This window comes from Colobus angolensis, unplaced genomic scaffold (genome assembly GCF_000951035.1).
Source record: "Colobus angolensis palliatus isolate OR3802 unplaced genomic scaffold, Cang.pa_1.0 Scaffold59, whole genome shotgun sequence".
Classification (NCBI taxonomy): Eukaryota; Metazoa; Chordata; class Mammalia; order Primates; family Cercopithecidae; genus Colobus; species Colobus angolensis.
Window position 1 is genome coordinate 9,077,976 of NW_012119487.1, and position 27,038 is coordinate 9,105,013.

At 47.3% G+C, this 27,038-nt stretch overlaps 1 protein-coding gene across 6 annotated transcripts; it reads left to right on the top strand.

Annotated features, from left to right (window-relative positions):
- Positions 1-3,059: 3,059 nt before the first annotated feature.
- TEX35 (testis expressed 35) lies at positions 3,060-13,721 on the top strand. Of its 6 annotated transcripts, none has more exons than XM_011962393.1 (9): positions 3,060-3,210; positions 4,017-4,067; positions 4,685-4,753; positions 5,834-5,890; positions 6,584-6,643; positions 10,645-10,709; positions 10,946-11,141; positions 11,452-11,495; positions 13,533-13,721. In XM_011962393.1, exons 1-9 carry the CDS (start codon positions 3,172-3,174, stop codon positions 13,573-13,575), a joined length of 624 nt encoding a protein of 207 aa, XP_011817783.1. In that variant the 5' UTR covers positions 3,060-3,171; the 3' UTR covers positions 13,576-13,721. The 6 variants fall into 6 exon arrangements, with proteins under 6 accessions (XP_011817783.1, XP_011817781.1, XP_011817784.1 ...); XM_011962391.1 differs by lacking the exon at positions 13,533-13,721 and adding an exon at positions 12,558-12,882; XM_011962394.1 differs by having other exon boundaries at positions 3,102-3,210; positions 11,452-11,492; positions 13,531-13,570.
- Positions 13,722-27,038: the final 13,317 nt, after the last annotated feature.

Sequence of the window (27,038 nt, forward strand, 5' to 3'; positions counted from 1 at the left end):
TTTTCACTTGTCATTGGCTATATTGAAATAGCCAGAGATTTACAATGATCTGTTCAGACTGTTATGTTTTGTTCCTGAAATGGAGGTACCGGGAAGTTCATATGATAAAAACTGGATATAAGTTTTCCAAAGAAACAACATAATAGGATTATGATTCTAGCCAAGGTCTGATACACTATGATAAAAATGATCAGAAATTGCGTAGTAATCAGTGTGTCAATGATAAAAGCTATCTCTACCCTGCACAGAGTAAATATTTCCAAGGTGTCTACAAATCAGTCAAGTAGGACAACACAGGAATCAATCATGTGAGATCTCTAAAAATGTTACGTAAGAGGCTGTCTTGGGGCTGCGAGCCAGAGATCCTCTCTGGCTGAGAGCAGCCACCCAGATACTGCAGTCCATTGGGATGTAAACAGCAAGGGCATTCTAAGTGTGAGTCGTCTAGATCACATGTATTGAGCCGTGTCTGTTTGAGTTTGGCTGGACAGCAAAACCGGTGGGATTCTGGGTCTTTATGAAATGTTCCACCCTAATCAAAGGGCTTTAGAACATTGGGCCCCCAGTGGTCAAATAGGCCCCTCGGCACACATGACGTTCTCTTCATGTTCTCTGGGCCTTGACGTGGGGAGTGGCTGAGCCTGGACCTCAACGTGGGCCAGACCCAGAATCACAGGAGGCCAAACTCAGAGGCCTAAGATCGTTTTAAAATTCCCCCCTGACCCCAGCCTCCCCACACAACACTGTATCCATAAAACTGCAAAAAAAGCAGGACCCTTGTAAAGAAAATGAAACCCAAATGATATCAACTTGGAGAACAGAGACAGGTGGCTTCTTCTTTCTGTCTGTTGTGAATATTCCTTTTCCCCCAAACTCCGATGGAACAGCAGTGGGCTCTATGCTGCTTGCCCTGGTACAGATGGGTTTTGCTCTGAAGGGGGATTAGGAAAAGCGTGTCTGGCATTCTTCAAGTAAGAACGTCCTATGGCTTATCTAGAACAAAATTACACCACAGCAATACCAACACTGCAACACTGCTTCAACCTAGTTTCTCTTGCAGGCACAAAAGCTTCTTACAAGAATATGAGAATCATTGTTCAGACTGGGCATGGTGGCTCTGGGAGGCCGAAGTGGGAAGATCCCTTGAGCTCAGGAGTTCGAGACCAGCCTGGGCAACATAGTGAGACCTTGTCTCCCCCAAAATGTTTTAAAATTAGCTGGGAGTGGGGTGATGCATGCCTGTGGTCCCAGCTACACAGGATGCTGAGGCAGGAGAATTTCTTGAGTCCAGGAGTTCAAGACTGCAATGAGCCATGATCATACCACTGCATTCCAGGCTGGGAGGAAGAGCAAGATCCTGTCTCTTCATAAGTAAATAATCATTATTCAGGATCGCCACATGGATTTCCCCAGTCCCTCCAGAACATATTGATAAAACAATGGTGTACAATGTTTGAAAACATAAATAGTAAACGCTGTGAGAAGGCACAAGCCCAGAGCTGTGGGTCTATAGTTAAAATTCTGCCCAAGTGATAATACCAGGTGTACATACATAGATAATTTTTTACTTTATAAAGTGGTTTTGCATTGAGACACTGATTTCTCTTAGACCTTCTTTCCTAATAGATAGGCCAGTGGGCTCATGTGCTATGCTTGGCTAGAAGGCAGCTCATTTAACAACTGCTCAGTCAAGCAAGGGAAGCTCTGCTGCAGGTCCAGGAGGCCCCCAAGCCAAAACTAGCAGAAGGGAGTGGTGCCCATTTTCACGGGGCTGGTGGATGTTGAGGTGGAGTCAGTTGTTTTCACTGTAATTCCCTTGGAGAAAGGGCATTCCTACCACAAAGCCATCAGATCTGGGAGGGCTGAATTAAATGGTCCAAGGAAACTGAAAAGTTTCAGCCCCTCATTTATAAGTGGTGAAAGTGAGGCCTGGGAAGCTGGTGACCACCCCCAACTCCCTCTCCTTCCCCTGATGCAGTGGCAGACACATTCTCCTCTGGCTGCGGTGGAGTAAGACCCACGGCTGTCACCAGTGTCAGAGCTGGGAAATCACCACCTAGGAAATGCATCAGAAGTGCTACAGGTGGCTCCAGAGGTGCCAGCAGCCTCCAGGAAGGATAGGCTCAAGCAGGCACGTGAAACAGGAGGGTGAGTGTGATCAGTAGTGGCCTGTGTGGAGATGTCATTCACATGCAATTTGTATTAGTTCCTGTACTCCTGTGCTGTCTGTCCTCATATGTCCATGCTGGCCTTTTCTGTGCAACTAGCAGCTGAAATGAGAGGGAAGAAGGAAGTGAGCGCCCAGTGATAAGAGGAAAGAGAAATCAATTTCACCAATCCAGATCCCCAGTGATTTTTTATCCCATGGGGTGCCATGTACCCCTGGCTGTCTACTTTAGCACAAACTATGGCTACCCTCAGAATGGCCTTTTCTTTAGTATTCTTCTTTATTTGCCCCAAAAGCTTCTTATCTTTAGCTTCTGTCCCAACTCTCTTCCAGGATGATAGAAGAACAAGGAAAATAGACTTTTTCGGTGGGCAGGGGTCAGGGGGTGGTTGTGGGACAGGGGCAGTGTGAGGTCAGAGGCATCAGAAACCATCCTGCTGAGATTGGCTACCCCACCTCATACAGAGTATCCCAGGTTAAGTAAAACAGTGCGTGCACGTTGAACCAGAGAGACTTCAGGGCATCCGCCAACCCAAGGTGGCTTCCGGTCCGAGGTGGGGTCCATTTGCATGAGGAGTGCACAGCAGAGGACATGGGCTGTGCGCTCAGAGGAGGAGGTGGCTGTCCCTGGAGGATGTCCCTCTGAGTAAGTAGGTGAGTCCTGCTGCAGAAGGAGCCTCTGCTTCTGACATGTGCCTTGCACTTCAGCCGTAGCAGGCTATGGTCCCCCTCAGTGTGGACTTTCCTTCTGTTGCAAGAGGGAGGCCTGGTGGGACTCTGAAACCTGGCCTGAGCCCCTCATCTCAGTGGCCAGAACCCCCCAGGCCTGAAGCTATGGTGACACTCTGGACCACCATGTGGGTCCTGGGCATTGTGACCTCAGCTGTTCCGTACACAAAGGGGTGGTCACCCTGCCCTCACCTTGACCTGTATGTTGCCTAGGACAGTGGCCTGGTCCCGGGGGCTATTGTGGGAAGTTGAAGAACACCCTGGCCTCCTCCATCATGTCGGCCAAGAGGGCAGAACTGAAGAAAAGACATCTGGTAAAAGAGACATTGCTGGACGGTGTGGGTCCTCTCTGAGCTCCTCCTGAACGGAGATGGTGGCAGGGCAGGGGATGCAGAGAACGCGCCCAGGAATCTCGGTTTTGTTTGTTTGTTTGTTTGTTTTTATCTGTTCTGAGCATAAAGCAGCCTCTCTGTCTGGAAGGGGTGTGAGATTAATCCCTGGCCTTGGGGTGGGAAGGAAAGAGGCCTCTGCTGCCTCCCTCTGGGGACAAGGAGCACTGCCGAGGGAGCACTCATGGTTCCACAGCCCAGGCCTGCCAGGCCCGCATCTAACCAGCAAGGCTAAGGCTCAGAATAACCTCATCAGATAAGTATGATCATCACCTCGATTTTATAGATGAGGAAATGGGCGCTCGGAGAGGCTAAGCAACTCACCCAAAATGACAGAGCTAGTAGAGAGGTCAGCTGAGGTTAGAGCGCAAATCTGCCTGTGGCCGAAGCCCTTGCTCTGGAAACAACAGTTCTGGGGCTTGTTTCTAGTTATCCTACAGTGCTCTCTCCACTCTGGCCCCTCCAGCAGGGAGAGGGCTGCCTGCTAAATAGGCAGACACACACCCGTAGGAAGAGGACAGCACCACAAGATGTGAGTTGGCAGGAGTCGGATCCGGGTGCTGCGGGCTCTGTGAGCCTGAGCTCAAGCCAGTTGGGCAGGCAGGGTTGCATGGTTGGGTGGGGGGGCCGGGGATGGGGGCGGGGCTGCAGGCTTCCCGCGCAAGGGCCAGATGTTCTCCTCCCCAGTCCTGATGCCTGCCAGGCTGAATCCCAGTCTCCTCTTTTGGCAGAGCAAGAACTACAAGGCAGTTTGCCTGGAATTGAAGCCAGAGCTGACCAAAGTAAGAAGCTCTTTTGAGGCCATGCCAGCAGCCAGGCCTGAGATCCATGGGGAAGTGACCTGGAGTCAGGGGTCATTTGATCCTAGTGGCCAAGACCTGTGCCAGGTGCTGGGGGATGCACTGAGAGTTCTTGCTTTCATGAAACTTCACACTGTAACCAATCAGATGCATAAATGAACCAGGACTCATTCAGCAGTGTCACCTGCTCTTCTGGGAATTAAGACAGGAGACGTGGCTAGAGGCTGCCGTAAAGTGGGTGGTAGGGAAAGGCCTTCCTTTGAGCTGACAGCTGAAGGACAAGACGCTGGCCTTGCAAAGGCAGAGTAAGAGCTTTCTAGGCAGAGGAGGCAGCATGCACTGAGGCCCAAGGTGGGAATGAGCCTGGCTGTTTCAGGGACAAAAGGAGCTGAGGCCCTGTGGGCCAGCAGGGGAGTGGAACCAGAATAGCTGAAAGAGGGAGGAGGAGAGAGGAACCTTCTGCACAGGTGGTGCCCCCAGCTTTCCCCTCACCCTAAGTATAAGAGTGGAGCAGAAACACAGGGGGATCTCTTCTGCCTCTGCACTTCCACCTGCCTCTGCAATTCCCAACAGTCTGTGTTCCTGCTTCTAATCCACAGACATTTGATTACAAAGCAGTTAACCAAGAAGGGCGGTTTACCAAAGCAGGAGTGACACAGGACCTAAAGGTGAGTGCGTGAACTCAGAGGCACGTCTATACTCCGAACCACTTGAGAGTAAGTTTTTCTCCAAGTCCTCAGTGCCTATTTCCTAAATACAAGAATATCCTCTTACGTAGGCACAGTGCAATTACCAAAATCTGGAAGTTAACACAGAGACAACACTCATCTATAGCCTTTGTTCTAATTTCACCAGTTATCCCACACGTGTATTTCCTAACAACAGAAAGGAGACGTTTTCTGGTCCAGGGTCTGATCCAGGATCACACATTGCCTCTAATTACCAGGTGTCTTTTCTATAATCTGGAACAGAACAGTTCTTTGTCTTTGGGGACACTACATTTATTTATTTTTATTTTATTTTTTGAGACAGGGTCTCCCTCTGTCACCCAGGCTGGAGTGTGGTGGTGCGATCTCGGCTCACTGCAGCCTCTGCCTCCCAGGTTCAAGCAGTTCTCCTGCCTCAGCCTCCCGACTTTCTGGTACTATAGGCACCTGCCACCATGCCCGGCTGATTTTTGTATTTTTAGTAGACATGGGGTTTCACCATGTTGGTTTCAAACTCCTGACCTCAGCTGATCTGTCGGCCTTGGCCTCCCGAAGTGCTGGGATTACAGATTTGAGCCACCACACCTGGTCTAGGGACATTGACATTTTTACAGATTACAGATCACTTACATTGTGGGATAACACTCAATTTGGCTTTGTCTGTTGGATTCCTCATGATGAGATTCAGGCTGTGCATTTTTTGGCAGAGACATGATGCCTGTAGGTCCCACTGTCTTATAGTCTTTTTAAAACATTAATTAATTAATTTTGAGATGGGGGGATCTCGCAATGTTGCCCAGGCTGGTCTCAAACTCCTTATTTCGAGGGATCCCCCAGCCTTGGCCTCCCAAAGTGGTGGGATTACAGGTGTGAGCCAGTGCACCTGGTCTATCCTATTGTCTCAACAACATCCTTTGTTTCCTCCCTATCGGAAGCTTTTCTCTGACAATGCCCCAGGATCTTTTCTTTCCTCCTGTTGACAGTTTCCCCTCCATCCCAGATCTTTCTTTCCTCCTTCTCTTCTCCATTTTATTTCCTCAGAATGAACTCAGGGAAGTGAGAGAAGAGCTCAAGGAGAAAATGGAGGAGATAAAACAGGTAACAAGATGAGGCCTTCCATATCATGGAGGAAAAGTGTAGCTTCAGGAAAAATGCAATCCTTAACTTTGAATAGTGAAGGAAAGCAGGAATTGCATGGAAAAATGTAACTCAGTCCTAATACCCAGAGAGCTTCAGTGTTAGGTTATTCACTTCTTACTTGTTTGATGCCTAAACCCAATTTCTGAGTGACTGAGGACTCCCTAAAGTGTCTCTTTGATAAGGGTGGGTGATGTCACCTTAGTGATAAAGTTGAGTGAGGGGGGCTGATTTGGAATGTGAATTTAGGGGCAGTCAGGGACCAACCCCGTCTTCCTTATTTGCCTCCCCTGAGCAAGTTGCAAAGCAGGAACCCTCTCATTTCTATGATACAACCAACACCTGTAGCATCCTTAGAAAAAAGGGAATGATCAAGCAAGAAAGTGTAATTGAAGCTGTGGTCTAAGCTCCACATGCAGCCTTGCGGTAAGCAGATCTAAGCCGTGCCAAGGCTGGTGGCGGTGCTGACTTGATGGTGCTTGCACCCTAGTTCCTTCACAGACTCCTTGAGAAGAAAGTGACTCTAACAGGCCATTATTAGTCTGTGCCAGAGGAGCAGCTGCTGCCCTTTGCTTAAAATGCCCTAAAGACGACACAACTAACCTCAATAACTTGCTCTGTGCTTTGTCAAGCCATGCCTTTCTTCCTTGTTAGATAAAGGATCTAATGGACAAGGATTTTGATAAACTTCACGAATTTGTGGAAATTATGAAGGTAAGCATTACTTGAGTGCCTTCCATGGACCAGTCATACTGGAAACTGTGGAAGAGATACTAGCAGACCCTGCCCTCCAGGAGCTTATTATCTGCTAGTAATCCCAAATTCCATTGCAAGACAGAATTGCAAGCCAAATACTTAATTAGTTGTTTGCTAGTTAGGGGCTTAGAGGCGTGAGAAGTGAATGAGGATTGGAGTAAGCAGTGAAGTCCTTACACAGAAAGTGAGTCTCAAGTTAAGCCTTGAAGACTGCATCGGAAGCTTACTGCAAATCTCATCAAGAGCCCAATAAGATTCTTTTTTAACTCAAAAAATTACTAGGATGATCTAGATTCTAGAGCAGTGATTCACAACATGTGGTGTGTTTCAGAATCGCCTGGAACACTAATAAAACAGAGCCTGGGCTCATGTTCAGATGGGGCTGGGCCCTTGTAGTTTAGACAAGTTCCCAGGGGAAAGATTGAGAAGCACTGATGTAGAAGCATGAACTGGCAAAAGCAAATAGGTACCCATTTTCAAGAGCTGTAAGGGGACACTAGCCTTACCAGATATCAAAATTCACTATAAAAACAAAGTTATTAAATCAGTCCAAGGATAACCAAACACATGAATGAAATGGGATAGATAACGCCTCAATAGCCTCTCTGCCTGGGATGTAATGAGAATCAGTTGTGAGAATTTTAAAACTCTATTTACTGACACCCTTTCCCAGAGGAACTGAATAAACATCTCCAGGGTGGGCCGGAGTTGCTTAAAACTCCGTTTTGATTCAGATGCTTGCCTGTGGATGAGAACCAGGTCCTAAACACTTTAGCAGCAGTTACTAACTTTGGCTACACGTTAGAATCACCTGGAAAGCCTTTCCCCTACGCCTTCCCCATGTCCAGGCTACACCTCATAACAATTAAGTCAGAAGCTCTTAGAATGAGGTCCAGGTGCCAGTGGTTTTTAGTTGCCCAGGTGATTCTAGTGTATACTCAAGGTTGAGAACCACAGCTCTATAGAATTTACGATATGATAAAGGTGATATTTTGATGTCAGTGAAAAGGAAAGGATTAGATATTAATATTAGAAACATTGTTTGACTATATGAAGAAAAACCTTAAGCCAGGTAACACTGTAAAGTTAAATAGTCTATGAAGTGATTTTAAATAATAAAAACCAATAAGAAGAAATTTTAAGTAAATATGTAAATGGAAGTTCTAAATATAAATACAATGGAAGCAATTACAAAGGAAATATTGATATATTTAGCTATGTAAGATTTTTTTAAAAGAATTATGACACAAAAATCATTTATATTTACAGAATTAAAACAACAGTTTGGGGGAACATTTTTCCACAAATGTAAGCACAGAAAAAAGGTTTTTATCCATAACATGTAAAGTTCACACAAATCAATAAGAACTAAGTAGGAAAATAGACAAGAGTGTGAACAGACAATCCACAGAAGAGAATATAACTAAAAAGCAATAAACATATTAACAAAGGCCTGACCTCATGAATACATGCAAATGAACAATTATTGTTACACTCAAATAAGCAAATTTTTAATTTATGACAATTATAGTACAAGACATAAATGCTCTTATGCTGTTAATTAGAGTGCAAATTTGTACAAAACTGGAACATTGTTAGAAAATAGATATAAAAAAATCAACCTCTTGATTTATCAATTTCACTTCTCAGAATTTAACCTATGAGAATAATCAGAAATGCCATCATGGGTATACATAAAAAGGTGTTCATCACAGGATTATTTGTAATAATAAAAATTTGGAAACAACTTCAATTTTCAACAGTAGGGGAATAGCCAAATAAATTATGAAATATTTATATAATAAAAGTTAGGAACTATTAAAGAAAATGTTTAGAAAGAATATTTATAGGCCGGGCGCGGTGGCTCAAGCCTGTAATCCCAGCACTTTGGGAGGCCGAGACGGGCGGATCACAAGGTCAGGAGATCGAGACCATCCCGGCTAACACGGTGAAACCCCGTCTCTACTAAAAATACAAAAAATTAGCCGGGCGAGGTGGCGGGCGCCTGTAGTCCCAGCTACTCGGGAGGCTGAGGCAGGAGAATGGCGTGAACCCGGGAGGCGGAGCTTGCAGTGAGCTGAGATCTGGCCACTGCACTCCAGCCTGGGCGACAGAGTGAGACTCCGTCTCAGAAAAAAAAAAAAAAAAAAAAAAAAAGAAAGAATATTTATAATGAGGACTAAAAAAGCAAGATGCAAGTAATACACATAGGCTGATCTCAGCTAGGTAAAAAAAAAAAAAAAGTAAGTAAATATATGGAAAAAAGATTGGAAAAAAATATACCAAAGGGGTTCATAGCAGTTATTTCTGGATGAGAATATTCATACTTTTATATCCCTCTGTGTTGTCCAAATTTTCTACAAAGGGCATGCATTAATTATTTCTCTGTTAAAATCCAAACAAAGTAAGTGTTTTGTTGGTGGGGAGGCTGGGTATGGAAAGGCATAAAGGAGGCGATTTCAGGCAGGGGAACAGCTTGAGCAGGGCAGGAGGCAGGAGGAGCTATTGTATATGGCTGTCAGCACAGGGATCAGTCATGAAGTGGGACCACTGGGGGAAACTGAGGGAAAAAAAAATGGGCACAAAGGCTGTAGGTAATGATGGCTTTTGAAAGACACACAGACAAGCTAGGACTTGGTTCTGTGAGCAGCGAGAGGCCTCTGGAGATTCTTAATCAAAGAACATGCTGGGAGCAGCACTTCAAAAAGCTTAGCCCAGCGGTGTTTATTTGCAAGGCTGCCTGGGTGGGGCCCGGGGAGCAGGTGGAGATGTCTGGCAGTAGGAACACCAGAGCTGGACCAGGTGTAGGGAAAGAAGGAAAAGATAAATCTGAAAGATTCACTGAAGGAAAAATAACAGTTCCTGGTGGCCAATTCAGTACGGTGACTGAAGTCTCGAGAGGCAAGCATCCGGGATGACACCAAATTTTAATCTGGATGATTAGAAGAAAGTGGTGACAATGACAATGCCAGTGGGGAGATAGAGCTAGCTTGGGAAAATGAAATTGGTTTGGAACATGATGATTTTGAAGGGGTACATGTTGGTGAAATATGTAAGAATATGAGGCATTTTGACTCTGATGTTTTGGACCTAGGGGACATTGGCTTCAAGGATATTTTGACTCTATGAATACAAATATTTTATTCAAATTTGTATTAACATTTAAAAATGCTTTTTGAGAAGGTATTTTATGAAATCATCTCTATGCAGACAGTGTAATTTCTTGATCAATTTTCTATAGTACATCAATTAAACTGTTACCAAATCTTTCATTTTTTAATGAAAATTATTTTATTGGAATAAATTCTTTTTATTTCTTTTTTATGACAACCCAAACCTGTTTTTCTGTAACAAATATTGTCAATTACGGCTCCTACCATCTTAGAATGTCCACTATTTCCATTCGAATTTTATAGATCAAAACTTTGTCAAGATTGTATTATTCTTTCTGTTCTGAGTGAATAATACATGTGATGTATCCCTTTACCTGCTGTCAGTTTTACTTGTTGTTGACCATCTTTGCTAGGAATTAGGTAAAAGATGAAGCAAACACAAATACGTAGGATCTGGGTGCATGGCAAGGGTCAAAACATTGCAAAGTGTCTTTGGGGTCACAAGATTGGTCTTCTTGGTTCCATCATTTTATAGGCATCAAACCAAGGCAAGCATTGGTTTTATCCAGAGTGTGAGATCAGATAAAACAGTAGCTGGCCTCTGGCTCACCTAGAGACTTCGGAAAAGTCCCCTAATGTCTCTGCCTGTGCTTTTGTCTCATTGGGGAATGGGAATGAGGAAGGGGAGAAGCTGTACATGTCACGGACACTCCAAAATCCACCTCACCCAAGTCTAGCGAGGATTCTTGAGGAAGTAAGATGCAGAATGGTTTGCAGAGAGGCGGGAGGAAGGTATTTCCAAAGCCCTTCAAAACGCAGACGCTAGTTCTGAATTCTCTCTTGAAGGAAATCCAGAAAGATATGGATGAGAAGATGGACATTTTAATAAATACACAGAAGAACTATAAGCTGTAAGTGTAACCTGCACTTGTCTCTCCCCGTCCCTAAAGGGTCTCCTCTCTTCCCTTTGTTGAATCCCTTTTGGGTTCAGAGGACACCCAGACTCTTGGAGGAGTTGTCTTGGCTCCTACTGCCCCTGTGATTTGGAGTCAAGGCCTTCCATGGCCACCTGTGTACTGGTTATCTCCTCGTCATGTTGGAAAATGTCTCCCCAACTCTCCGCCCCTCCCTGGCCCTCCTCCCCGAGTCCCCTTAGAAGAGCACCAAAGGAACAGCAGGAACTCAGGCTGATGGGAAAGACGCACAGAGAACCACAGCTCAGGCCCAAGAAAATGGATGGAGCCGGTGGAGCCAATGGAGCACCCTGTGCTCTTCACAAGAAGACGATGGCACAAAAGAAACAGGGCTCACTGGATCCTCTTCATGAGTGCGGGCCCCGCTGTGTAAGTGAAGCCCTGCCCGAGCCCAGCACTAGCGCCAGGCCCCTGGCTGCTGCTCCCTGGTGACTTCCTCGAGCTTGTGCTGTATCATAGTGAAGGGACTTCTGGGTGCGCCCGAGCCTGCGCCCTCCCGGACCTGCCTTGCCTTCTAGGCCGGTGGCGCCTCCTTAGCTGTGACTGTGCAGGACTTGCCCCTGGATCCACCCTCTTATTCTGTCCTTCCCTTTAGCAAGGGCAGATGAGGTTCCTCGCAGGCTGCCCTCCTTGGACCAGGGGAAACTGATCTTTCTTGTGCCGTTTCTGTCCTCTGCAGGAGAAATGTTTGTTGTGTGCTCTAAAGAACAACTACAATCAGGGGTAGGTAGATCCATACAAGATGTGCCTTGTCTCAGTGGGGTGCCTTGTTTTCCCCAAGGCCATGTGCTCCCAGCCGCACTCACATCACACCCCTCCTGAGGTTGTGCAGGGAGTAAGGACTGTTAGCAGATGCTGCCACCCAGCACACTCAGTCGTAGTGGATGTGGCACCAGAAAGGAGGACTTGGGTCGCCCAGCCTAGAGGCTGCTGCCTGGGGCTCCCACGGTGGGGAGGGTGCACCACCAGTGGCAGAACTGACCTTGCCTCAGGTCCTGCCCTTTCTCCCCATCCAGCGGGAAATATTCACACCAAGTCTGGGCACCCTTTTCACCCTTGGCTTCTGGAGCTGCCTTCTGATTTATCTGTACCTCAACCCCAGTGACATCGAATATGTTTCCAACCTAGTGCAGCCACAGAACCTACCAGCAGGTCCGGTTCATCACCTCCTGGCTCCTTAAGCTGCACAGTCAGGGCTTCTTGTCCTCTTAAATACCACCCCGACCCCAGGCCTCCATTGGAGATTAAAAGCCTTCATTCAAAGCCAAAGGGGATGTCATGGTTTTGAGTTCCAGTCCAAAACTCGAGTGTGTGGAGGTCAATTCTTTTTGGTTCTCTATCAGTGTATTTCAGACTCCAACACTTCCCCCTGCTTCCTGATGGATTGGTGGGAAATTCCATCTTAGTCATCTTAGGGTCCTCCCAACCACCAGCTCCCTCCACTCTACCTGGGTCTGCAAAGGTCCCAGGTCAGAGCATGGGGAGGGCCCCTGATGATAGCAGACATCAGTCTGTGTGATCTCAGGAGAGACCCTGCTGCCTGGCCCGCTCACTCGCTCCCTCCAGGTAATCAGCTTCCACCCGTACATGGGGCCCAGGTGTCTTGGGTGATGCAGGGAACTGCTCGGCCTTGAGTTCTGCCTGCACCACACCCCTCTGAGGTCTTATCACCAAGCAGGACTCAGGTCCTTGCTGCTCATAGGAACTGGGTGGCTTTCTTGGGTTCTGGAGATCCACCCTTCTCACCCCCTTGAAGGTTTCCTCTCCCTCCCTCCACCCCCAAAGGGAACCTTCCTTCAGAGGCCTCAGGCCTTTACAAAGGTGGAGAGGAGCCAGTGACCACCCAACCTTCTGTGGGCCACACTGCGCCTGCCCCAAAGTCCCAGACTGAGGGAAGGTGAAGCTTAACTGCCAGCTTGAAATGGGAGTAAAGAAGATACAGAGCAAACAGTGTTTCAGAAACTGTCCTGCCCTCGGTGTGATTCTTTGGCTTCAATTTGAAAGAGGAGGAATTACGGGATTTCATATTTTATTTCACACCAGTTCCTCCTTGTTTCATCTCTTTGCTAAGCTGGCTGCTTCTACCATCTAATAAATAACTGGACAAGTTCTTTTTTTTTTTGGAATTTTATTATTATGGTTAATTTTGTGGGTTCATAGTAGGTGTATATATTTATGGGGTACATGAAATATTTTGACAAAGGCATGCAAGGTGAAATAAGCATGCCATGGAGAATGGGGTATCCATCCCTTCAAGCATTTATCCTTTGAGTTACAAACAATCCAATTACTCTCTAAGTTATTTGAAATGTACAGGGTAGTCACCCTGTAGTGCTATAAAATAGTAGGTCTTATTTATTCTATCTTTTGTTCCCCTTAACCATCCCTACCTTGCCCCCAAGCCCCCCACTACCCTTCTCAGCCTCTGGTAGCCATCCTTCTACTCTTTGTATCCAGGAGTTTCATTGTTTTCATTTTCAGATCCCACAGATAAGTGAGAACATGTGATGTTTGTCTTTCTGTGCCTGGCTTATTTCGCTAAACATAATGATCTTCAGTTCCATCCGCATTATTGCAAATGACAGGAGTTCATTCTTTTTATGGCTGAATAGTCCTCCATTCTGTGGGTGTACGATATTTTCCTCATTCATCTGTTGATGGACACTTAGGTTGCTTCCGAATCTTGTCTATTGTGAAGGGTGATGCAACAAACATGGGAGTGCAACTCTCTCTTCAATATGCTGATTTTCTTTCTTGTAGGTATATACACAGCAGTGGGACTGCTGGATCTATGGTAGCTTAATTTTTAGTTTTTTGAGGAACAACCCCCAAACTGTTCTCCATAGTGGCTGTACATTCCCACCAACAGTGTACAAGTATTCCCTTTTCTCCAGGCCAAGTTCTTAATGGCTGCAAATTGATGAGCAATGTATTTGGTGCTTCCGATAAACATTTAAAAAACAAAACTCAAAACACATGTAGGCCTTGTTTACAGGAAGCTTATAGCTTTAAAGGTGAGATGGCAAACATGCAGAATAACAATATGGACAGTGTAGAAATAAGTACAATAATCATAAGCGTGTGATGAAAGCAGAAATGGATCAGAAATGGGGAAAAGGAGAAGGGTGGGCAGAGCTCTGTATTAGTTCCCTATTGCTGCTGTCACAGATCACCACAAATTTAATGGCTTAAGACAACAAGAAATGGGCCTAACGTGGATCTTATTAGGCTCAAATCAAGGTGACAGCACAACGGCATTCCTTCTGGAAGCTCTAGGGGAAAATCTGCTCCTGGCCTTTCCCGGCTTCTGGAGGCCACCTGCCTTCCTTGGCTGATGGTCCCTCCCATCTTCAAGGCCAACCATGGCCGTGGGATCTTTCTCATGCCTCATCACTCGACACTGACTCTTCTGCCTCTTGCTTCCACGTTTAAGGACCCTTGTGATTACATTGAGCCCACCTGGATAATCGGAAATAATCTTTTTATTTTAAGGTTAACCAATTAGCAACCCTAATTCCCCTTGGCCATGTAACATAACATATTCACAGGTTCAGGGACTTAGAACATGGACATCTTTGCAGGATGTTATTCTGCCCATCAAAGGGGACTTCCCAGACCCTGTCCCTTGACTATCAAGCCTCCAAACAGTTGGGAACACTGCACTATTCAGTTCTGTGCTGTGGTGGTTTTAAACTAGGCCCACAGATTATTTAATACTCCTTTTATACTCTTTGCTTCAAGAGGAACCCAATTCCTCTCCTCTTAACTGTGGGCTAGACAGAGAGACTTACTTCTAATGAATGGAACGTGGCAGAAGTGATGTGTATTACTTCTGAGGTTAAGTCATAGAAGACGTGGTGGTTTCCATCTTGCTCTCTCTGGGACACTCATTCTGGGTGAAGCTGGCTGCCATGTTGTAAGGACGCCCAAGCAATCCTGTGAAGAAGGCTACATGGCAAGAAATTGAGGCCTCCTGCCAATAGCCATTTGAGTGAGCCATTTGACTTGGAAGTGAATCCTCCAGCCCCAGTAAAGCCTTCAGATGATGGCAACCCTGGCTGACCTCTTGCCTGCAACTGCCTGAGAAGATCCCGAGCCAGAACCGCTCAGTTAAGCTTCTCCTGGACACCTGACCTGCAGCAGACGTGAAATAATAAATGCTTGTTGTTTTTAAGTTGCTAAGTCTTGAGGTAATTTGTTACTCAGCAAGAGATAAGAATCTGTCTATCTCCTGTTCATTGTTTTAAAGACTTGAAACATTGAGATTTATATGGTTGTGTGCACAAATGTGCAACTTCATGAATTTTTATATACAGATACATGACTGGAATTGTTCTAGAACACTTCCAGCCCCTCTTCCCAGCTCACATCTGCCCCATATCCAGGTTACTATTATTCTAATCTCTACCATTAAGTGTTATTTTGCCTGTTCTTAAAGTTGACATAAATGGAATCATACATTATGTATTATTTTGCTCAAAATTGTACAACTCATGCATATTGTTTGTATATAACAGTAATTCATTATTTTTTAACTTCCATGAAGTTTCTATCTTGTGTCTACCTCATAATCTATTTTTCTATTCTCCTGTTGGTAGTCCAGGTTGTTCTTTAAAATAATCTAAGTAAAAGCCATTTTCCCAGTTGCCCTCTGTCCATGCTTCCCTATATTTAAACACTTACCTTAGTCCATAGCATCCGGTGGGTTACGCTGCTTCCTCTTCACTGAGGAGTATACGAAAGGGCCTGCCTGCCTCCCCATGCCCACTCTGCTTAGCTCTGAACATCTGTCCTCTGCCTGCTTTTCTCTTGAAGCTGCTTCCTTAAAGGAAGCTGGTCACCTCCTGACAGCCAATTCTATTGACTCTTCTGCAGCTCTTGTTCTTCTGATTGAGTTCCTGCTTTTGACCCTGGTGAATAATCCATCTTCCTTGAATTCCCCAGCTTCCTTGACTCCTGTTCTTCTACCCCTAACTTCTTTTGTATCTCTCTTGGCTATTATTCCTCCATTGTCTTAGTAGTTTGGGTTGCTAAATCAAAATATCATAAATGGAGTGGCTTAAAAACTACAGACATCTATTTCTCACAGTCCTGCAGGCTGTAAAGTTCAAGCTCAAAGCTCAAGGCTCTGACAGATTTGCTTTCTAATGCAGACATTTCCTGGCTCACAGATGGCCTCTTCTCACTATGTCTTCACATGGTAGAAGGGGCAAGAGATCTCTCTTTTATAAGGGGCACTAATTCCATTCATGAGGGTGCTGCCATCATGACCCAATCCCCCACCTCTAATACTATCCATCCCCTTGGAGGTTAGGTTTCAGCATACAAGTTCTGAGGGACATAAACTTTCAGACAACAGCATCTGCCTCCATTCTCAACATGGATGACCCCTAGGGTTTTCCCTGAATTACTTAACATTTTTCTAGGGACCTGCTCACTTGCTTCTTAGAGTTGGACGGTAGAAATAGAGTCTGTCTCGCTCAACACAGCAACCCTAGAATTAACACATTGCTCAGTGAATGAGTATGTAGCACTTAGTATCAACCCTCAGGATCAGAACGTCAGAGCCAAACTGACACAGGCCCTCCTGAAAGAGATCAAACTGGCTCTGGAATCTAGAGTCTAGATTAATTTGTTAATGGGCAAAAAGACAAATGAGCTGAAACAAAAAAAAGTCCATGTGACTCCAAAACCCAAGCCCTGGTCTTGTTCTTCATGTTCAGGAACACTGACTTCACGTTTCTTTCTTGATTGGGTGTCCATAATCATAACGTGACTGATGATCAAATGCCTCTCCCACCTCCTTTCTCATCAGTATTCCTATGGCAGCTTGTTATTCCTCCCAGATAAACTGGTTGAGAAGGCAGTGTAAATTTGTTTAAGAGGTACAAATGTCAACTTTGCTCTAAAGCACCATGAACTTGGCTGACTGCAGTGTCTTATGCCTGTAATCCCAGCACTTTGGGAGGCCGAGGCAGGCGAATCACTTGAGGTCAGGAGTTTGAGACCAGCCTGACCAACATGGAGAAACCCCATCTCTACTAAAAATACAAAAATTAGCTGAGCCTGCTGGTGGGCGCCTGTAATCCCAGCTACTTGGGAGGCTGAGGCAGGAGAATTGCTTGGGAATCCTGGGAAGCGGAGGTTGCGGTGAGCCGAGCTCGCACCACTGCACTGCAGCCTGGGTGACAGAGTGAGACTCTGTCTAAAAAAAAAAAAAAAAAAAAAGTATGAACTTGAACAGTGGCCTCAAATCACGGTCCCTGGCAGGCAACCCCAAGCCTTGGACTCAAGCCCTGACCTGTCACCCAAGCTTGGATCTACCTGTTGTTTCAGGGCCTCATCATTCTGACAACTTCAACACAGCCAAAACTAAACTCCCCCGTGTCCCCAAACCCTTCTCTGCCTGATTTGCTGACAGGAGTCCTTGTCCTTGCTCAGTTCTCTGACAGCTAGAGCACAGGCTGATTTCAAGCCAAAGGCTGGACCTCATCCCTTCACAGGGCTTTCACCAGCCTGTCTGTTTGCCTGTCCACTTGGTGCCCTGGACTAGACATCCCTGGAGGAAACCTGGAGTGCTGTGGAGCTCAGAGTCCTCTGCCCTGAGCAGCTGGTCCCAGAGCTCCTTTGGTTATTTTGAGGATTTCTGAGAATATAGGTAAAGTACCTGTTACAAAGTTTCCTCGATGGCTTCTTCCATGACGTATCTTTGATGGCTTCTTAGGGCCTTTCCTGAAGAGCCGAGGATGAAAAAGAGAATGTGAGTTCCTTAAGGGCAGAGACTGTGCAGAATCCATCGATGACGCCCTGCCCCTGCCACTTGATGGCTGTGTGACTGTGGAGAACACGCCCTTTTTCTGCCCTTGGTACCACGTTAGTCATTAGAGCTTCACATCTTCTCCATCGTCCACAGCAAATGAGCAACCAGGTCCCATGGAGCCTTTAACCATTTCCAGTGTTTGTTCCTGAATTCCCCCCTCTCCCATACACACTCTAATCTTAGTGTCTGGGTCCTGAGCTATGTCCAGTAGCTTCTGACCCAGTGCCCTCGACTCCAGGAGTTTCTTCTCACAGCCTAGAATCCATTGTCCACGCCACTTCCAGAGATTTCCTCCCGAACTACTACTTTACTCTGCAACTCACCCTCTTGCTCAAAAACCCCCAGGGCTGATTACTGATGGGATAACAGACACACTCTTTAACCTGCCGTTCAAGGCCTTGCATTTCCTATACTATTTTTCACCTTTTCTCCCCCTGTTCCTATCTGTAAACCCTATACTCTAGGGTCCCAAATGTGCCCTTCACATTCCCACATCCTTGCCTTCACTCCCCTTCTTCTCTGAGCTCCAGGAATCTCCCATCATCCCTGCTGCACTGCCCTCTGCTCTAACATCTCCTCAGGGACCCAAGGACTAGGTCACTCGGCCGGGTAGAGGCGTTTCCCACCTTACTGTTCCAGCCCGCATATGTCTTTCCTCTCCGTGCAGATTGTCAGTTTCTAGAGGCAGAGCTTATGCTGTCTTCATCTTCATCCTCAGCGCGGAAGTCAGAACCCTGCACTTGGCAGGGGCTGAGGAAGTATTTTTTGGTTGAACTTTTGCTGCCTAGCCTGAGGTATTCACGTGTTGGTCCTCCTGACCCACTCCTGCCCTCTTGGCTCTGTGGCCTTGGGACTGTGGACATCCCCGAGGGTCCCTGGGAGCCAACAGGGGTCTCCTGTCACATGGAGCCCTCCGGGACTGTGCAGGTTTGGGGAAGATCCCAAGAAAATTCTCCATGCTATCCAGGGTCCATCCCAGATCATGTCTGGAAATATACATACGTCACCGTGTCTGTGCCAGGCTGGCGGACGGGATGAGCCAGGCTGCCTCCCAGCCTACGTAGGTGCCAGTTTTAAGAACAGAAGCAAGGTCATCAGGGAAACCGAGCTGCCACGATCTGCTGAGGCACTATCTTCTTTATGGAAATGATGATGCAGCTCTAATTCAGTGCCGAGGACTGGGGCAGTGGTCTCTGCCGCCCCCATCCCTTGACCTTCCCCAAGCTCTATCATGCCCCAGTCCCACATCACCCAACTCACAGGTGACAGGACAGCTGTGTGAGTTTCAGGGACAGGCTTGCCTGGCCGTCAAAAAGCTGTTTCCTGTGCCCCTGGGGAGAGACCTGCAGGGAGCCACCACCAGACGTTCCTGCTGACACTGCGCACAGGCCAGCTTTACTGGCAAGCTTGTGCTTTTTTCTAGGTCCCAATGTTACCTCCTCTGGAACAGAATGATACTTAACTTCGTCTCTTTTCCTAAAAATACTATTCCTCTCCTGTTTACAGAGCCACGGTGGGGGGGGCATCTCCCTGACCCAGGCCCCTACTTCTGTGCTCTGGGACCCTGCCCTCCTGGACAGAATCAGGAGCCGGTTGACTGGACCGGGGTGGACGCCCAACCCAGCTCGCCCAATTGGATTCCTTTCCCTGGGGGTTTGGAACTGGAATCTGGTGAAAGCTCAGTTGGCCCCAGAACTGAAGATGTGTAACTGGGAGCTGGGTTGCCATCTGCCACCATTAGCTGAAGATGCAGAAAAAGCTGATCTCTTGGAAAAGAAAACCAGTTAGCAGAAAGAGAAGAATCAAGTGGAGGAGTGGAGAGAAAGGCCCTGCAGTCCGGAGAGGGGTCTGCAAGAGCCAAAACTCTCTGGGTCCCAGGCCCTCTTGGTCCAGCCGTAGCTCCCACCTTAGCTCTGAGGGACCCCCTGGCCTCTGGACTGTATCACCCATTCCTGTTTAGGCAGCGTGGGCTTCTGTTATTACCAAACAAGCCTTAACTGAGGCCACACAGAAGAAATCTTGGAGATAGTCCAATCAATCTCTTCCATTTACAGGCGAGGGGTTTGAGGTCCAGAGGCGTGTGGCGAGGCACCCTCCGCTGTGGCCAGGCCAGGACTACAGCCCAGGTCTTCTGGCTCCCGGCCCAGCACTTTGCTCCCTTTGCCCTGTGGCCCTCCGGGGCCAGCAGCTCTTTCAGAGACAGCAGGCGAGACAGGAGGAGCTCCGAGGTCACGGCCAGCCAGATCCAGATACAAATTGGTGGATGCTGCAGACAAGTCACTTAGCCTCTCTGAGACTCAGCCTTTTCCTCCAGAATGTGGGGGTGATAACATTTAAATAGGAGTGTTGTGAGAATTAAATGAGTATATATGGAGGAACTAGATTTTTAAAAAACTGCTGTGTCAACAGTAACCATGAGGTCAGATTTGCCTTTCCTGGATGAAAGGCCTTCAGTTCACAGACCCAGTTTCCTGACACATTGACTAACACTCATCATGGCCAGGCCTGCAATGAAATGAATTTTGATCTACCTTAAAAAATAAACAAATGACCTACAGCTGTTTTGAGAGAAGGTAGGAAATCAAGCAATAGGAAAATGTGAGTGGTGTGGGGATCAGGACTGGCTATTCCAGAGGACAGGGGTGGGTCCCTTGTAACACAGCATCTCACGCCTGTCAACCTGGTGACCAATGACAACAGAGTGAGGTGCAGTTGGCTCACCCCAGCCCTCCCACAGGTAACAGGTGCGCAGCCCCAGGCCCTGACTCATGCGGTCATCGGAGAAACATGAGGGTGAGTCATCTGGAAGCAATTAAGAGGGGAGGCCCAGGAGGAGGCCAGAGTGTGTCATCCATCCCATCACTGCCATGGCCCTGGCCCAGTGCCCACTTACAGCATTCCTTCTCCCGGGTCACAGGCCACAGGCCAGTCCAGAAGGTGGCTGAGGATGGGCTCAGGCATCCAACCCTTCTGACTGGAGCCCAGATCCATCTCTCTTAAACTCAGCAGCTCTGAGGATCCCCCAATTCCATGGCAACGGGCTGCCCACCCACCTTCCCAAGGGGTGCTACCCTAACTTGCCACAGTCTAGTCTCAGCAAGCTGAAGCTGTCCTTTAAAAACATAAGTTAGAACATGTCACTCTTCAGCTCAGAACTTTCTAGTGTTTTCCCACTTCTCTCAGAGCAAAATGCAAAGTCAATGGTTCACAAAGCCCTACAGGATCCGCCCTGCTGCCTTCCCCATCCCTAACCCTGTACAATATTTCACTCGCACTTTCTAGTCATGCTGGTTTCTTTGTTTTTCTTCAGATACAGCACATACCCTCTTGCCTCAGGGCCTCTGCACTTACAAATACTGCCCCCCTCTCAACACCCTGCCACCACCACCACTAGAATTCTCAGCCTTCCAGCCAGCCAGCTCCCTCGCCTCAAAGTTACCTTCTCAGTGCCCCCCAGACCCAGCATTCCTTATATTTCTTACTCTGCCTTATTTTTCTCTCCAGCACACTCATCATCAACTCACATACTATACAGTTTACTTACTTGTTTATTGTCTGTCTTTTTCTATGAGAATGTAAGCTTTTTGAGTGTGGAGATTTTGTTTCTGTCACTGCTATACCCCAGGGCCCAGAACAGTGCCAGGCACATAGCAGGGGATCGATAAGCAGCTGTCGAAAGGCCACATGGACATCAAGAGACTTACCACCTACTGGGCACTGAGAGTTCTGGGCTAAGAGCTTTTCCAATATTATTTATTTCATTTTTTTTTCTTTCAAGACAGAGTCTTGCTCCGTCACCCAGGCTGGAGTACAGTGGCGTAATCTCTGCTCACTGCAACCTCCACCTCCTGGGTTCAAGCAATTCTCCTGCCTCAGCTTCCCGAGTAGCTGGGACTACAGGTGCCCACCACTACACCCAGCTAATTTTTGTATTTTAGTAGAGACAGGGCTTCACCATGTTGGCCAGGTTGGTCTTGAACTCCTGACCTTGTGATCCGCCTGCCTCGGCCTCCCAAAGTGCTGGGATTACAGGCTTGAGCCACCACGCCTGGCTATTTATTTCATTTTATACTTATGACAACCTGTGAAGTCCCTCTGTCATTCTATGAAGCCATTGAAACTGTCATTCTTGCCATTTTATACAGGATGAAATAGACTCAGTGAGAAGGTAATGAACATAATCTGTCCGAGATCACAGGATAAGTGACAGAGCTGAAATTCGAACCCTAGCATTCTGACTCCAGAACCTGTTTCCTCGACACTCTGGCTTCTCTGGATGTGGTCCCCGGCCTGGCAGCAGCAGCACTGCCTGGGAGCCTGTGGGAGATGCAGCATCTCAGGCTCTATCCCAGACCTACTGAATCAGAACCTGCATTTTCACAATACTTCCTGCGTGAGCCCAGGACACACTGAAGTCACCACTATAAGCAATGGGATCTGCTGTACGGAAAACAGGGGGCCTCTCTCTGAACAAGGGGCTGCCCACAGCCTGGGGATTATTCCCCTGCCATTACCGCTCCCTGCCCACCTGGGAGCGCTCCCCTGTCTGCTGTTGCCATCCTGAAAGAAAGCTGAAAAGGGCCTGGTGCAGGTAGCGAGGCTTTAGGCTTCCTCTTCAGCTGCCCGCGGGCCTCTGTGGAAGGGCCACATTTCGTGTACATAATGAAGGCTCAGCCCCTGCCTCTGTGGCAGCCAGGCCTGTCATGGACAGGGCTGTTGGAGAAAACGCTCCCTGTTCACGTAGGAAGCAGCAGGCAGAGAGCCAGTTTGACATCAGAGGTACAGCGCTGAGCCTGGGCAAGAAGCCATTTCCATTCGACACTTCTCAGGCACTTGGACCAGGAAGGCTGTTAAAACAAAAGCAAAACCTACTCTCATGTAGGTTATTAATGCCTGGGAGCCAGCCTGACACTCATTTTATTACCAGGAGCCACCTTTGGTCTTGACATTCACTAAGGAGTGGGCCTGGAATAAAACCAGAAATCCCCATTCCCAGCCTGCCCCAAACCCTCCAAATTCAAGGGCGCTGTGTGTATAAGCTCGGGCAGGCAAAAGTCGACTGTGAGAACTCGCCAGCAGAGAGCGCTGTGGCCCCATCAGTCCCTGCCCACTGAACTCTCCTGAAGGAAGAGCGGCAAGGATGCAAACAAGAAAATGAGACCAGACTGGAAGTCTAGACCCTGCGTCCCACGCGGTCCCACCATGGCTTCGTCTTTGGAATTTTCAGGGAACTCAGGAAGACTGACACTGCTGATCTCTGCCTACAGGAAAGCCAGTGGCCCCTCACAGACGGATCAGTTCCAGAAGGACACCCCAAATCCGGTATTTGGAACTCACAATAAAGGGACTTCCATTCATTCGTTTATTTACTTAACTAGCATTTGTTGAGTACCTGCAGTGAGCCAGGTACAGCGCTGGAAGAGGTGTTTTTCCCTAAAATCATGCTGTGACAATGATTAGATTCCAAGGCTAGCGGCACCCCCCTCCCCCGCAAAAACAAAAACAAAACAAAACAAACAAAAAAACACACCTTTTTACATCTTTAGAGAAAATGGAATGAGACTATTTTCTGTTCTAGGGTCAGACAAAAGGAATAGGGGAAGGACAGTGTGGAGAAGAAGAGAGAGAAAGGGAGACAAGTAGGAGCGAGAGGACTGGAGAGGAAGAGAAGCTGGGTTTCAATCCCATTGTGGTATATATATTTATGATTATTTCATTATTTTTCCTCCTGAGTAAAAAAAAAGTACTGAGTAGTTGGGACTACAGGTGCATGCCAACATACCTGGCTAATTTTTAATGTTTTTGTAGAAACAGGGTCTCACTATATTGTCCAGGTTGGTCTCAAACTCCTGGCCTCAAGTGATCCTCCTGCCTCAAGCCTCAGCCAAAGCGCAGGATTACAGGCGAAGCCACTGCACCCGGCCCTGGTGTATACAAAATACTGAACCATAAAAGGTTTGGTTTTGGCATCATCCTGTTTCCCTTTCCAGACCCGGATCCAGGACTTATCTCTGCAGAGCACAGCATTGTGTGAGGTGCCCCAAAGCCCCCGTGTGTCTGCAGCTGCTGCTCTTCCCAGCTCAGTGCTAGTAGAGATCAATCTGTTAAAAAAAAGCACCCTGATATGTGACAGACCAGCCCTCTCAGGGACATTTGTACATCTTTTTTTTTTTTTTTTTTTGAGTGAAACAAATGTTTTTGTAGAAACAGGGTCTCACTATGTTGTGAAACAGGGTCTTGCTCTGTTGCCCTGGCTAGAAGGCAGTGACACAATCATGGCTCACTGCTGCCTCAACCTCTTGGGTTCAAGTGATCCTCCTGCCTCAGCCTCCTGAGTAGCTGGGGCTACAAGCACATGCCCAGCTAATTTAAAAATATTTTTTATTGTAGAGATGGAGATTTCACTAGGTTGCCCTGGCCGGTCTCCAATCCCTTGTGAGCTCAAGTGATCCTCCCACCTGGGCCTCCCAAAGTGCTGTGATTATAGGTGTGAGCCATTACACGCAGCTTGTTTGCATCTTTTAATGAGTACCCAAATTAACCTCTAATTGGTAAGTTCCCAGGTAGTGGGCTGGAGGGGAGTGACAATTTCAGGCTGTGCTGAGGATGGTATTTGGAAGCAAGGCCTGAGTACCAGCAGGGGTGGGTAGGGGGTGGTGCTCTCACAATCTCTTAAAGGAGCTGGCAGGAGCAACTTCTGAGAGTTAGGGGCTGGGATGGAAAGGTAGGGGGTTTCAGATCGGGGGTAAATATCTCTAGCGGTTTTGAGTGACTTCAGTGTCATTCTGCATATGTGCTTGGGTGAGGCCAGAGAGAGAAGGTCAGTTCAGGGAAAAGGCTGGAAGCCAGAGAACTGCTGAGCTGGGAGAAAGGCCTCCAGGTAATGGGGCCGTGGCAGACCTGACTCTCCAGGGGCCACCACCTGCAAGCCCTCCCTGTGTAGCATGGTTCTCCAGCTGGTTCTCTAGCATTTTGCCCCACAGAACAGATGGCTGTGCTGCCAAATTGCCCACACAGCAGTTCCCTGCGGTCAGGAGACTTGCTCAGAAAGTCCTGCCTCAGCGGCTGTGGGCTGGGCTCCGGGGACCTGGGTCTTTCCTAAAGAGCCTGTGGTAGGAGGTGAGCAGAGCCTAACAGACCCGGGGAGGACAGTTGTGCCAGGGCCATGCAAGGACAGATTCCTTTCCCACCGCAAGCCAGGTTTCCCCATGGCACTGCATGCTAAAGTCCTCCACTAGGAAGAAACTTGGTCATCATGCACATGGTTCCCCCTCCTCTGCCTCCCAGGGGATCCCAATTAAGAAGCCCACCTGCTTGCTGTTCCTTTGAAAAGTTCTGCTGGTTGTGCAGGAAGCAGGGCAGGGGAGGAGGAGAACTGCCTGCTCACCAGGCCTCTGTGGGACCACAGGAGAATCTGGGTCTCTGTCCTGCAGAATGTAAAGCTGGGGTTGCCCTGCCTCGGCCATTGTGCCTTTGCTAATGCTGCATTCTCCGGGGGAAGCATTCCTCGGGTCACCTCTTAATGCCGGCCGTCAGAAGTAATCGAGAGTGAGAGAAGTCAGAATCGGGTTACCTTTTAGAGTGCAAGGATGACAGGGAGCGTTCTAGAGTGCCGATGCCCTATTCCTGACCTCATGATGGGGATATGGGTGTGGACTATGTGTAAACATTTATCAAACTGAGTCTGTCAAATGGTGACACTGCTTTGGAAAACAGTTTGCCAGTTCCTCAAAAATGGAACATGGAGGCCAGGCATGGTGGCTCACGCCTGTAATCCTAGAACGTTGGGAGGCCGAGGTGGGTGGATCACCTGAGGTCAGGAGTTCGAGACCAGCCTGGCCAACAGGGTAAAACCCCGTCTCTACTAAAAATACAAAAATTAGCCAGGCATGGTGGTGAGTGCCTGTAATCCCAGTTACCTGGGAGGCTGAGGCAGGAGAATCACTGGAACCTGGGAGGTGGTGGCTGCAGTGAGCCGAGATCAAGCCATTGCACTCTAGCCTAGGCAACGGTGTAAGACTCTATCTCAAAAAAAAAAAAAAAAAAAAAAAAAAACATTGGAGGGGTAACCTATAGACTAAAACAGACTAAAAAGTTAGGTCAGCCAGTTTCAACATCTGCATCTTATTTGTACCCTGATTCAAATTCTTTTTTTTTTTTTTGAGACAGAGTTTTACTCTTGTTGCCCAGGCTGGAGTGCAGTGGTGCCATCTCGGCTCACGGCAACCTCTGCCTCCTGTGTTCAAGTGATTCTCCTGCCTCAGCCTCCCAGGTAACTGCGATTACAGGCACTTACCACCACGCCCAGCTAAGTTTTGTATTTTTAGTAGAGACGGGGGTTTCACCCTGTTGGCCAGGCTGGTCTCGAACTCCTGACCTCAGGTGATCCACCTGCTTTGGCCTCCCAAAGTGCTGGGATTACGGCATAAGCCACTGTGCCTGGCTCAAATTCTTTTTAATAATTCACATAGCACAGTTCTGAGACAACTGGGAAATTTAAATTCTAGTAATTAATTGCTAATTAGTTTTGCTGTGTAGTAGAATGGTGGTTAGGAGACACAGGAAGTTCTTTACAAGTGATCTGCTAAAACATTCACAGATGAAATAGTATGATCGCTGGTATTTGAAAATAATAGAAGATGGAGTAAACTGATGGGTGTGGGGAAGGGGCTGGTTTAGCCATTGTTGGTGCAGTAGAGCGGGTAGGTTTGCAGTAGTTCATGATACTATCCTGTCTACTTTTGTGTATGTTCAAGTCTCCAAAGTTAATAAAGCTAAAACAAAAGATATATATAGATCAAAAAATATATGTGATGTATAACAAAGTATTTCTCCAGAGAAACAAATATAAACAAAATGAAACAGATTGAGAATCCATAATTATGTAAGAACAAGATCTTTCTCATCTCAGCCAGTTTTTCCATAACTAGGTTTTTTGGTAATGTGTGTTTCACCAGCTGAGACTCTCAATTCCTAGTCCAGAAAATTAAGCAGAAACTTACAGATCACTAAAACCCAAAGATAAAGAGTTGGATACAGAAAAATTTATGGAAGATTTCGGGTCAGAAATGAGCAAGTGTTCACACCAGAAGGTCCTCTACTGAAGGGATGAGCCAGGCTGCGGATGTGCTGACTTGGATATGAAAATAGCATATCTGTCCAGCATCCTCCTCCCTCACAGAACTGGATGGAAGAGCCCTGGTTCTCAGGATCACTGAACATTAAAGCCACCTGGGGGCTGGGTGCAGTGGTGCACGCCTGTGATCCCAGCACTTTGGGAGGCCGAGGTGGGTGGATTGCTTGAACTCAGGAGTTTGAGACCAGGCTGGGCAAGATGGGGAAACCCCATCTCTACAAAACAAACAAACAAACAAAAATCCCACCTGGGGAGCTCTGAAAACATACGGATGCCCAGGCCCATCCTGGACCAATTACATTGAGATCTC